Below are 12,619 nucleotides of genomic sequence, written 5' to 3'. Positions count from 1 at the left end.
TGAATGACGCCTGAAACAAAGACCTTGGCTATTAATGGACCCAAGTGGGGAACCTTACATAACGACTTCGTGAGGTTCTTCGCTTGGAGTGATTGCTAGAGAAATTGATCAGCAACCTGGGTCGCAGCAGTGTTGCGGAACGAACGTGTTGTTTACTTAAATAGCACGAGAATTCTGGATCAATCTGAAAAATCTCTATCCCTTCCACACACTACTCCTTTCCCCTGCCGAGTGAGTCACGCCTACCCCGAAAGGGAAATGGCTTAATGGTGTAATAATAAAAAAAAAATAAATCTTTATCCAAACCAAAGCGTTTTAGATCGAATTTCCTTCGTATTCAGGGGAAAAAAAACACATCTTTGCCAAAAATGTTTTTCTAAAAAACAACAATTATTTTACTATTACATGTAATTTTTAATGCATTATAAGCTTAAATGAACTTTATTTAATTTATGTAGCGTCAAATTGTATCCCCATTATGCAAAGAATATGAATAAGAAACGACTGAAATTGAAATATGAATTCTAACCTAACTTTCAGGTCGAATTTTTTAGATTCTAAATAGTTCATATATAAATTAATAAAAACTTACTTTGGGTTCATTTTTGCTTCGAAAAAAGGTAATTTAAGTTCATAATCTGTTAAAAATCACAATAAATAGTACAAGTTTTTTTGTTATAAGAAATTTCTGTAAAAATGTGTTTTTTCATTGCATAAGATGTAAATTCCATATGAAACACTTTGTTTTTGACGAAGATTTATTTAAAGTTCGTAACAAATACTTTAAATTTCAAAAAAAAAAAATCATAAAAACAGTTTTTTATTCAAATTAGAATTCATTTTAAAAATCGTACCTACTATTTCTAGTTCTCATTTTTGCCACCAGATGGCATATTGGAGTTTAACGATTTCCAATAGTTATATTTTCAATCAAGATAGATTTCTTATTCAATGAAGAAAAAAATCTATCCAAAATGTAGAATTTTTACCATAAAATACAAAGTTTGAACCAAATAGCGGAATTTTTAACTAAAAAAAATCATTTTCAACAAAAATGCAATAGTTAAATTTAAAGTTAAAAAAAATGAATTTTGAATCAAAAGAAACGAATTTTCAACAAAAAAGTTCAATTTTCAACGAAAGACAACTGTATTTTTAAGCGAAAAAGTTGAAATTTTTACGATAAAAGATGAATTTTTTAACCATAAAGATGAAGTTTCAACCAAGGAACATTTGTTCCTGCCTGTAGTAACTCTGAAAATTTAGGAAATTAAATTCAGAATAAATAAAAATTCAAATTCCTGTTTAAAGACTAACATTCAAATGTAAAATCTACGAAAGGTAAACATTTTAACTAGTTGGTAGAAAAAAAGTGAACTTTTCTTGAAAATTTGCCTTTTTTGTTTAACAATTCATTTCTTTTGGTAAACCAATTTCTGTAGAAGGTAGAGCCGAAAATTGAACTATTAGATTGAAAATTCACTTTCTTGTTGAAAATTCAAGTTTTTTATTCAAAAGTATTCTGTTTGGTTTTAAAATTCATTAATTTCGGTAAAATTTTTTAATTTATTTAGTTAAAAAAACAACTGTTTGGTTGAAAAAACTGACTGAAAAATCTGACCGGGAATTGACAATGAATTTATTTTTTTACCGAGAATTTTAAAATTTGTAGAGAAAAAAAAGCTGTCCAACTTTGATTTCAACCATTTTTTAAATAATTAGTTAAATTTTTATCTTGCTCAATTACATATGATCACATTCAGTTTAGAATGCGTGATTAGAAAATCTTTTAATTTTAAAATTTTGCATTTTAGATTTTTAAAATTGAATTGTACAATTTAAAATGAATGAATGAATAATGATTGAATTTACAAGAAGATTCGGAATCAGTTCATAATTTTAGAATTTTCAGATTTTAACGTTAAAAATTAAACTATTTCAATTGAAAACAATAGTTTAAAAAATGTAGATGTCCGACTGAAATTTTATAAACTATTTTCAATTTAAATATAATTTCGAAATAATATTTTCATAATGAAAGGCTTGTATTAAATTTCAAATATCAGTCTAAAATATCCCATTTTTAAACCGTTCAATTTGAAATTTTTTCAATAGAAAAAAGAATTATTACATAATATTTAGAAATATCTGACTTCATTTTAAATCAGTAATTATACATTAAATATTCAAAACTAAACTAAAAAAAACTAAACTTTGAACGTTAAAATTTTAATTGTTCTATTCAAAAAAATTGGATTTGTAAGTGAAACGTTGACTGTTGATGTATAAATAACAATTGAACATTATGAACATTATTTTGAGAAAAAATCCATTAAATTGAAGAGATATTCAGAAGTTTTGACAAAATTAAAAAAAATTTTAATATAATATAATATAATAATAAATTTTAAAAAAAAATTAAAATATGAAAATTTCGGTGTAAATAGTCCACGGCCTAATTAAAAACCAAATAAAGATTTTATCAGATTTCACACAAAAAATTTAGAAGCTTTTGAAGAATTTTGAAAGGTTTCAGAAGAATGAAAAACATTTTTAGACAAATAGAAAATTATAATTTATTTTGACAAATTAATTTTGAGAGAATATTTAAAAATATTTGAAAAAATATGAAAAGTTAATGTGGAGGATTTTAAGGAATTTCTTTTTAATTATGCAGTATTTGAAAAAAAAACTAGGAAAAATTCGAATCATTTAAAAATATGTTTAGAAGTCCTAACAAAACTAAAATAAAAATAATTTTTAATTTCAGAAGTGTTGAGTTTAAAAAAAAAAATACAAAGTATATTTAGTATAGTTTAAATTTTTTAAAATTGATTGATTCTTCAATTTAGAGCATTGAAAATGATAACATGTATTTATATTTTTAAAATTAAATCTGAATCTTTGAACGCAATAATTTATAAAAGTAAAGAAAAAAATTATTTGGCAGTTTAATTCCATTTAATTTAAAATTGTTCAGTTGAAAAGTTTTAATAGCTTTAATTTTATACGTGTAAATTATTGAGCATTTAAATATAAAATTTTTGATTTAAAAAACCTTTAAATTCAGTTTTAAAAGTTTAAAATGCAAAATTTCCACTTTGAGTGCTGTAATTTGCAGCTTAGTTTGTATTACTTTAAATCGAAAAATTGAGCGGGATTTTTTTCATTATTTGACGAAATAGATTGCGTATTTTTTATTTACTCTAACTAATGCCTATTTCTTTTTACATTAAGTTTTTATGAAATTATCTTTTTAGATACTTTGACTTTTAAATTGTGAATTTAAAGAAGTGAAAAGGGTAACCTAACTGTAACTATAGTTACTCAAAAAAATTACATTCGTTCAATATTCAGGAGTTCTCTATATGATAAAAAAAAAGTTATTAATAATAAATAAGATCGTCTTTTAATCCCCTTTTTTCGGAAAAACTCTTATTTCTTTTTACTTAAAACTGAACTAATAAACCACTGAGATCCCTGCTATTTTCGCAAAAATTGAGAAACTGAACAGTTCCAATCGCTGGAATGAAATTTAATTTTCAACTCACTAGGTTTATGTTGGACTCGAGACTTTTCTGGATGTATTTCCAGTCGAATTCGGCTCCTCGTGCTCCAACCCAGAGGAGGAGGAATCTTGTCAGAAGTACTTCCGCTCCTGCCCAGCCAATTCCAGCTGTTAATACTTTAGCGTGACCTTTACCTGGAATGCCATTCAGGACGAGGAGTATTCCTACCAGATCTGCAAGGTCGATGGAACACTTCAGGAATTCCTGAGAATAGAGTTTAATTATTATTTATATGGTAATCAGTGGCCAAAAATTAAAGAAAATAAAAGAAGGACGTCTTCTCAAAGCCTAGAAAAAATTCCGGGAAATGACCGGGAATTTTATGAGACCGGGGAAAGCCGGGAAATGACAGTGAATATATTTTTTGATTGGGAATTTTACAAAACTTTAGAAATAAGAATTTTGTCCAACTTTGATTTCAATCGTTTTTAAAAAATAATTTTTCAAATTGTGATTTTTATAAATTGTTATATCATTCAGTTTAGAATGCTTAATTCAAAAATCTTTCACTTTACAAATTTTCCATTTTCGATTTTTCATTTTCAAAAGCATATATTTTAATTACAAAAATTTTTAAATGCAGTTTTAAAGGCTTAAAAAATTAGAAGTTTTTAAAATCGAAGATTTTTTTATAGAAAACAGGGTGGTCGCCGGACCGGAAAACCGGGAATTTTATGAATTATCAGAAAAAAATCTGCACAAGTTCGATTTGAACTATTTTTTAACTAATTAAAGTGGTTTTGAAGATTTAAAGTATTAACAATTAAAGGCATTTGATGTTGAAAATTGTTGATAAAAAAAGTTGTATTTTATCAACTGTAAATATAAATAAATAAATAATTTCTAAAATGGATCTATACTCTAAATATAGAAATCTGAACAAGAATTAATTTGAACAAACAATTCTAGATCCCTTCAAAATTTGAGAATTTCCAGATTGTAACTGTTTCAATCCGAAAGTCTTGATAAAAATTGAAATTAATATATCCTTTATTTCGATCATTTTATTTTTAAATCAAAATTTTCATGATTTATCAATAATATATTTTTAATTCAGAGTTTTATTTCTTCCTCTATATTATTTTTTATATTAAATTTAATAAATAAATTTATTAATATATTATAGCTATTCATTTTTTTAGACATTAAAAAATGTAAACGTGCGTTTTACTATTTTCAATTTAAAAATAAATCTATAATAATATAGCCATAATTAAAGGTTTTTATTAAATTTAAAATATTGCGAGTCTAAATTATTTAATTTTTATCACATTTAATTTGAAATTTCTTAATGTACAAAAAGAATAAGTATTTCATATTAAGCAATATTTCACTGTTCATTTAAGACGAGTAAATTGAAAACAAATATTTAAAAGAAAACAATTTGAAATTGAATTGTTTTACATAGAAAGCTTTGAATATTTAGATTTTCGAAGAACTTTCAAACCTTTAACGTTACAATTTTAATAGTTCCATTTAAAAAGTGTTTAATTTATAAGAGAAATGGTTAAATTTTGACGCATAAATAACAATTGAACGCTTATTATTTGTAAAAAAAGTTTGAATAATTTTAAGAGATATTTAGAAGTTTTGAAAAGATTCAAAATTAATTAAAAACTTGAAATTATCTCAAGTAATTTAAACGAATTGTGTTAACATTTTTTTTCAGAACTTCTAAATATATTTTTTAATTAACCGACAATCTCCTACAATTCTTGAAAATTCTGCAAATTAAAATAAAAATCCTTAAAATCTTCTATAATTTTTCAAAGTGAAAAATTATTTGCAATTTTCCTAAGAATCTTGAGAACATTTTTTATTCTTTTGAAGTCTTTCTAAATTTAATTCGAATCTTTTTAAAACTTCTAAATATCTCTTAAAATTACTCTGATATTTTTACAAATAATAAGTGTTCTATTGCTATTTACAAATTAAAATTAATTTTTTTTTTAAATTTGCAGGATTTTCTAAAAGTTATAGAAAAAATGCAATTCATTTTGAAATATATTTAAAAGTACCGAAAAAAATTAAAAAATTATTTTGATTTTGGAAAAATTTTAAAACACTTCTAGATTTCAAAAAAATTTGAAATAAAATATTAAAGTTTTTAAAGAATGCCTAGACTATTTAAAATAAAAATAATCTGACTTTTAATTTAAGCACTGTTTAGTTAAAAATATTATTTTTCAATTTTTAATGTGTCTAGCTTAAAATTACTGAAAATAATATATTTCAGAAAATTTTTAAAGTTTATTGCTTGATTCTTTAATTTAGAGTTAGACTACTGAAAATGTTAACGTGGATTTCCATTTTTGGAACTTCAATTTTTTAAGTTTGGAATTCAAGGGTTCCACTTTGAATGCTTTAATTTGTTGTTTATTGTTTATTAATTTATATGACAAAATATTCAGAATATAGTTTCATTTATTACATTTAATTGGCCGTGAAAAATGTGGGCCAACCGGGAAAACCCCAGGAAATGACCGGGAATTTTTTTTTCGATTAAAACGGCCACCCTGTAATGTAATATCAGGGCGGCCGTTTTAATCACATAAAAAAATTCCCGGTCATTTCCCGGTTCGCAAACTTTTTTCACAGTCAATAAAATAAACAAATTCGAACTATTGGGAATGGTTAAACTGAGATACGCCACCTGGTGACAAAAATCCGAACTAGAAAGGATACGTACGATTTTAAAGTTGTACATTAATTTTTGCATAAAAGTGTTTTAACGATTTTTGTTGTGGAGTTTAAAGTATTTATTGGATACTAAAAATCAGTATTTCTCGGAAACAAATGGGTGTAGATACAATTTACATGTTATAAGGTGAGGAAACATTTTTTTACAGAAATATCTGTCCAACTGTGATTTCCATCCTTTTTTAAAATAAATATTGAGTTGGTCAACTGTCAATATAAATTAATAATGATTTTTAAAATTAATCTTTTCTTGGAAATTTTTAAAGTGAATAAGAATTAATTTCACGAGACGATTCGAAATTAGTTCGTAATTTAAAATATTATTTCAGTCTAAAATATTCCATTTTTTAACCATTCAATATGAAATTTTTAATTAAGAAAAATAAGAATTACTTAATATTTAGAAATATATAACTGTTTATTTTAAATCTGTAATTATACTTAAATATAAAAAGTAAACTTTGAACGTTACATTTTAATTGTTCTATTTAAAAAATAATTTAATATGTAGGTCAAATTTTTGAATATCGATATATAAATAACAATTGAACACATATTATTCTTTAAAAAAATTCAAGAAAGTTGAAGAAATATTTAGATGTTTTGGAAAAATTCAAATTCAATTAAAAAATTGAAATGATTTGAAATAATTTAAACAAAGTGTGTACGTGTACCACCAAAATATAGATTTTGGCAGATTTAGAACAAAAATTTTTTAATATTTTTAAGAATTTGGAATGGCTTCAGAATACTAAAAAACATTTTCTATGAAAATTAATAATGATTTTTATTTTGAAAAAATAATTTTGACTGATTTTTCAAAAAGATTAAGAAAGATTTACAAAATTATCAAAAATGAATGTTGAAGATTTTTAAGAAATTTGTTTAATTTGGCAGAATTAAAAAAAAATGAGAAATTTTTTTTTTTAAATGCAGATTTTTCAAGATTTTCAAATAAAATTTGGAACAATTTTAAATTTACAGTAATCAAAACTGAGCTTCAAATCATTTTAAGCAACTTTAAACTAAAAAAATTTAAAAATGTACGATTAAAGTTTAGTTATAAACTGAACACTTCTTAAATTATATGTTGAATTATTTTCATTTTAAAAAGTTTAAAAATCCTTAGAAAGCTTCAAAATTATTTTTTCAAACTCTAGAAACATTTACATGTTGTTTTACATTTATTCAATTTTTCAACTATTTTTGAAATTTTTCCAGAACTTCTAAATATCTTTTATAATGATTCAAATTCTGCGTAAATTTGGTCGAATCCTGTAAAATGGAAAATATTTTTGACAATTTTGGAAATCTTTTTAAATATTCTCTTAAAATTATTTCAGTAAAATAAAAAGTCACTTTCAATTTCCTAGGAGTCTTAAGAAAATGTTTTTCAAATATGTATTCAAATATGTCTAAATAATCAGCAACTCTTGTTTTTCTTAATTACAACATTTCAAATTTTTTAACTGAAAATAGTTTACAAAATTTCAATCAGGCATTTAACTTGTTTATCTACACTAGGAACTTCAAAACTCCAATTGCAACAATCTTATTTTTAACGTTAAAATTTGGAAACTCTTAAATTTTGAACTGATTCCGAATCGTCTTATAAAATTAAATATTATTAATTTGTTAATCCCTAAGTTATAGTTCAATTTCAAACATCGTTATAATTTTTATTCACTTTTGATCAACTCAAATGGCTTTTTATCAAAAATTCTCGATTTCAAACGCCACTAATTTTTTATTTTTTAAGCCTTTGAAACCGTACTTTGAAATTCTATAAATGGAAGATCTACGCTTAAAAATTAAAATCCTAAATGGAAAATTTGTAACTGAAAGATTTTCTAATTACGTACTATAAACTGAATGATATAATAATTGAAGTGGACAAAAATTCAACTGATTATTTTAAAAACTGTTGAAATAAAACTTGGAAAGAATTTTTTTTCTAAAAATTTGTAAAATTCCTGATTTCCCAGTCCGGCGGCCACCCTGCAAAATATATCTATAAAATACAATAACTTTTTTTTTATTCTCGTAAGTAACTTTGATAATTGGTAAGCAATTTCTTACTGGGACAAGTTTTTAGGAACTTAATTAATATGCTGAGTTTTGAACTGATAATTTTTTAAATTTTATTCCTAACGTTCGTGAATTTGAATATTAATTTTAAAAAATTTTTAGCTTATCTTCATATACCTAAAATTGAGTTAATATTTAACATATTTGTATTATGAATCAAAGATATTTTCCAGGTGAGTAGAAACCCTGTAAAAACAGGGGAAATAAGGAGGCTTTTCACGAAAATAGGGAAATTTATTCTTTCAAGTCAAATTATTGTGGATACTATATTAAATTCAATTTAAAATACTTCAAATTCGTAACATTTCAAGTCAAAATATTGTATTTTTAACAGGCTAGATAAATATACAAAAATTTGAATTTTTAACCACGTAGTTTAATATTTAACCAAATAGACCAATTTTTAACTTGCAAAGAACGAATTCCCAAGAAAAATTGAGCAGTTAAGTTTTCAGTTCGAAAAATTAATTAAAACAGAATTTTTAAATTTTTTATCAATTCAAAGTTGAAACAGGGAATTTTTCAAAAGAATTCCAATTCTGAGGTGAAGCGGGTGATTTTCAAAAAATTATTTAAATTCTGGATTGGAACTGGGAATTTTCTAGAACTCTAATTCTGATATAAAACATGCGTTCGAAAAGAATTAAAATTAAGAATTGGGACAAAGAATTATAATTCTGAGTGAAAACAATGAATTTCCAAAAAGAATAAAAATTCTGGATTGGAATGAGGATTTTTTAAATTAATTTTAATTTTGAGTAGAAACGGGTAATTTCGCGAAAATAATTAAAATTCTGGACTAGAACAGGGAACTTTTAAAATGCATTATAATTATGAGCTACACTGGACATTTTTAAAAAGAATTAACATTTTTAATTCGAAGAGAATTTTTTAAAATAATTATCATTTTTATCAGAAACGGGTAATTCGCCAAAATAATTAAAAATCTAGACTAGAACATGCAACTTTAAAAAAGAATTTCGATTCTGAGTTGAAACGGTGAATTTTAAAAAAGAATTAAAATTATGAGTTGAAACGAATTTTACTTTTGGTATAGATCTGGAAATTTTCAAAAAGAATTTAAACTCTATATTTCAAGAGGGACACTTTCTAGAGGGACATTTTCAAAAGCCTAATTCTAAAATAGAGCTAGAAATGTTCAAAAGAAATAAAATGCTGCATTGGAACCTGGAATTTTTTAAACAAAAATTTTATTCTGAGTTGAAACGGAATTTAAAATTCAAATAAATTATCAGTTGGAACAGGAAATATAAAAATTTTTAATCAATTTTTAGCTAAGATTGGAAATTTTCGAAAAGAATTGAAAGCCTGCATTTGAATAGGAAATTATTTTAAGAAATTCTCATTGTGAATTAAAACGGAATTTTACAATTTAAATTAATTATCATTTGAAACAGGAACTATTAAAATTTTAATAAATCTTCATCTGAAATTAGAAATTTTTGAAAAAAATAAAAATTTTGTTTTGCAACATTCTAGATTGGAACAGGGATTAAAAAAAATTATGATTCTAAGTTGAAACGAAATTAAAAAATTTAAATGAATTCTGAGTGGGAATAGAAAACATTCGAATATTTATCAATTTTGAGCTAGAATTGGAAGTTTTTGAAAGAATTAAAATTTTGTATTGGAACAGGGAATTTTTCAAAAGAATTATAATTTTGAGTTGGAACAGGGTATTTTCAACAACAACAAAATTAAAATGCTGGATTAAAACAGGGAATTTTTAAAAAGGATTCTAATTCTAAATTGAAAACGAATTTTCAAATTTAAATAAATTTACAGTTGGAACAGGAAGTATTCCAAGTTTAATCAATTTTGAGCTAGAATTGGAAATTTTTGAAAAGATGTAAAATTTTTCGTTCGGACATGGAATTTTGCAAAAGAAAATTAATTATGAGTTGAAACAGGTTATTTTTGAAAAGTATTAAAATTTTGGAATGGAAAAAGTAATTTATCAAAAGAATTCTAATTCTGAGTTGAAACGGAATTTTTTAATTGAAATAAATTCTGATTTAGAACAGGGAATACTCCAATTTTAACCGATTTTGTGCTGGAATTGGAGATTTTCAAAAGGAATTAAAAGTTTGCATTTTAACAGAGATTTTTTCAAAATAATTCTAATCGGAATCATTGAAATTTTAATCAATCTTAAGCTAGAAGTGGAAATTGTTCAAAATAATTAAAATTCTGCATTGGAACAAGAATTTCTTGAAAAGAATTCTAATTTTGAGTTTAAGCCGGGAATTTCGTGATAGGAATTAGAAGAAAAAATTAAAACATTTTATCATCTGTCCTAGGACTGAAAACTTTCGAAAAGATTAAAAATTCTTAACAGGAAATTTTAAAAAATAAATTTAATTCTGCGTTGAAACGGGGTATTTCCGAAAAGAATAAAAATTTCAAGTTTTCGGAATATTCTAATTAGAACACTTTAAAATATGTAACTATTAGTGTCAAAAATTTCAATAAAGCTTTAGAGTTTCGGAGTGTTAAGATTTGAAATCTTTTTAAAACTATAAGCTTCAAATTTAGAATATAAAATTGAAAAAAAAGTTAAATAACGATTTAATTAATAGAAAAAATGTAAACTAATGCAATAAGATCTGTATATATTCTGAGGAGTTGGAACCAAAATTATACAAGGTTATAAACAATGTTAGCAAGTTAAAATTTTAATTTGTCTATTTGTCAAATTTCGAATAGCCACTCCAATTTAAAAAAACTGTAACTACAAGATGAAAATGACTTAGCTATGACTATTTTCCTTGAAAAATAATAAATTTAACGTCAATTACAGTCCAAAAACGATAAAAAATTATGATATAATCAACATTTGAACTTACTCCGAAAACATCGAAGCCTTCTTGCCCGACGTTGTCAGCTGTGGGGAAAAAGGTTGCAAGTGCCAGCATTTTGACAAGTTGCGTAAAAATATATATTCCACCCGCTTGTATACATTTCCAAAATGCTCCGTATTCCGATCTGAAATCGTGGGCAAAATTAAAATAAGACTAAAATTTAAATTTTGAGGTTATTACGAAGAAAACTAAATTTCTGATACTTACAATCCTGAATATTTATAAGTTAAATAGTATGGCACGTAAACTAATGCAAGACAATTTCCGAAATGGTATAATGTCATTTTTAAAGTTTTAGATACAATACTTTATATATTAATTATATCAAAAACTCAACACGTTGACATCCATTAGCAGAAGATCATTTCTGAAAACTGGCTCACAGCTCTGCCAACAATAGAAAATAAAAACCCGTTCAGAAAAAAAGAAATCGAATGAAACTCAATTTATATTATTATCAGGTTTATAAATAACTACAATTATAAATTTAACAAAATCATGATAAGAGTTTTTCAAAAATTTTTTATTTAGAGAAATGTCAAGTCATTCTCATTGATTGGCTGCACTGTTGAAAAACAAGATGGCAGAAATGGAAGAAAATCGTCAACATCTAAAACATGATTTGTATATTTACACGATTATTTCTAGCTGGGCTTTGGTGGATGATTTTGGAATTGGATGAAATTAATCCAAGGTATTATTTTTCAGATTTTTTTATCTAGAGTATATATTTTTTCTGTATGTTTTCAGTCAGAAAAATTTGTTGGTTAGGTTTCGCATTATTTGGAAATATTTTTCTTTTGAAAAACTGAATTTATTTAGAAAGACCGATATTGTCGGGGGATAAAATACATGAATGGTGCGGACCGTTTGTAAACGCAACATTAGTGGCCCTTTTTCAATAAATCTGCACCCTTCTGTAAGTTTTCAAAGGACACAGTTCACCCCTTTGCTTCATAAAAAGGGGTAACTGCTAAAAAAGGGTTCCACTCGGCTTTGTCGAGGGTTAGTATAGACTAGTTCAATGCCCCCATCTGTTCTATATTTCGATTTTTTTATATTTATTTTGCTGCCATTGATACGCTTTCGGTTGTAACGATTTTCATTTAAAATGTCATAGAATTTCTTTTATTTCGATAATCACGCTTTAAATCTGACTGAAGGTAGTTATGACAAAAATCAGATCTCTGAAAAATAGTTTTTTTTAAAAATAAAATAGAATAAATTAAAATAGTTAAATTAAGATAATATAATACTTTTCTTTTTTTATTTCCGAAAAATAAAATTTTCGGTACTGTAAACTTCCTGAATTGGAAAATTCTCGAACAATAAATTTCTCGAAGAATAAAATTCCCGGATAATTAGATTCCGGAGTGAAAA

General features: G+C 24.6%; 1 protein-coding gene across 1 annotated transcript in view; it reads right to left on the bottom strand.

Annotated features, from left to right (window-relative positions):
- Positions 1–11,626, bottom strand: part of LOC117178042 (transmembrane protein 147) — a 13,894-nt gene extending 2,268 nt beyond the window's left edge. Inside the window, exons 1-3 of the mRNA XM_033369245.1 lie at positions 11,447–11,626; positions 11,225–11,363; positions 3,552–3,773 (exon numbers count right to left, since the gene is read on the bottom strand). Of these exons, the coding sequence (XP_033225136.1) occupies positions 3,552–3,773; positions 11,225–11,363; positions 11,447–11,523 (438 nt within the window). The 5' untranslated portion in view covers positions 11,524–11,626. The remainder of the gene's footprint in view (positions 1–3,551; positions 3,774–11,224; positions 11,364–11,446) is intronic.
- Positions 11,627–12,619: the final 993 nt, after the last annotated feature.

This window comes from Belonocnema kinseyi, chromosome 8 (genome assembly GCF_010883055.1).
Source record: "Belonocnema kinseyi isolate 2016_QV_RU_SX_M_011 chromosome 8, B_treatae_v1, whole genome shotgun sequence".
Taxonomy (NCBI): Eukaryota; Metazoa; Arthropoda; class Insecta; order Hymenoptera; family Cynipidae; genus Belonocnema; species Belonocnema kinseyi.
The sequence above is the reverse complement of the archived record's forward strand: the minus strand, read 5'-3'. Positions and strand labels throughout refer to the sequence as shown.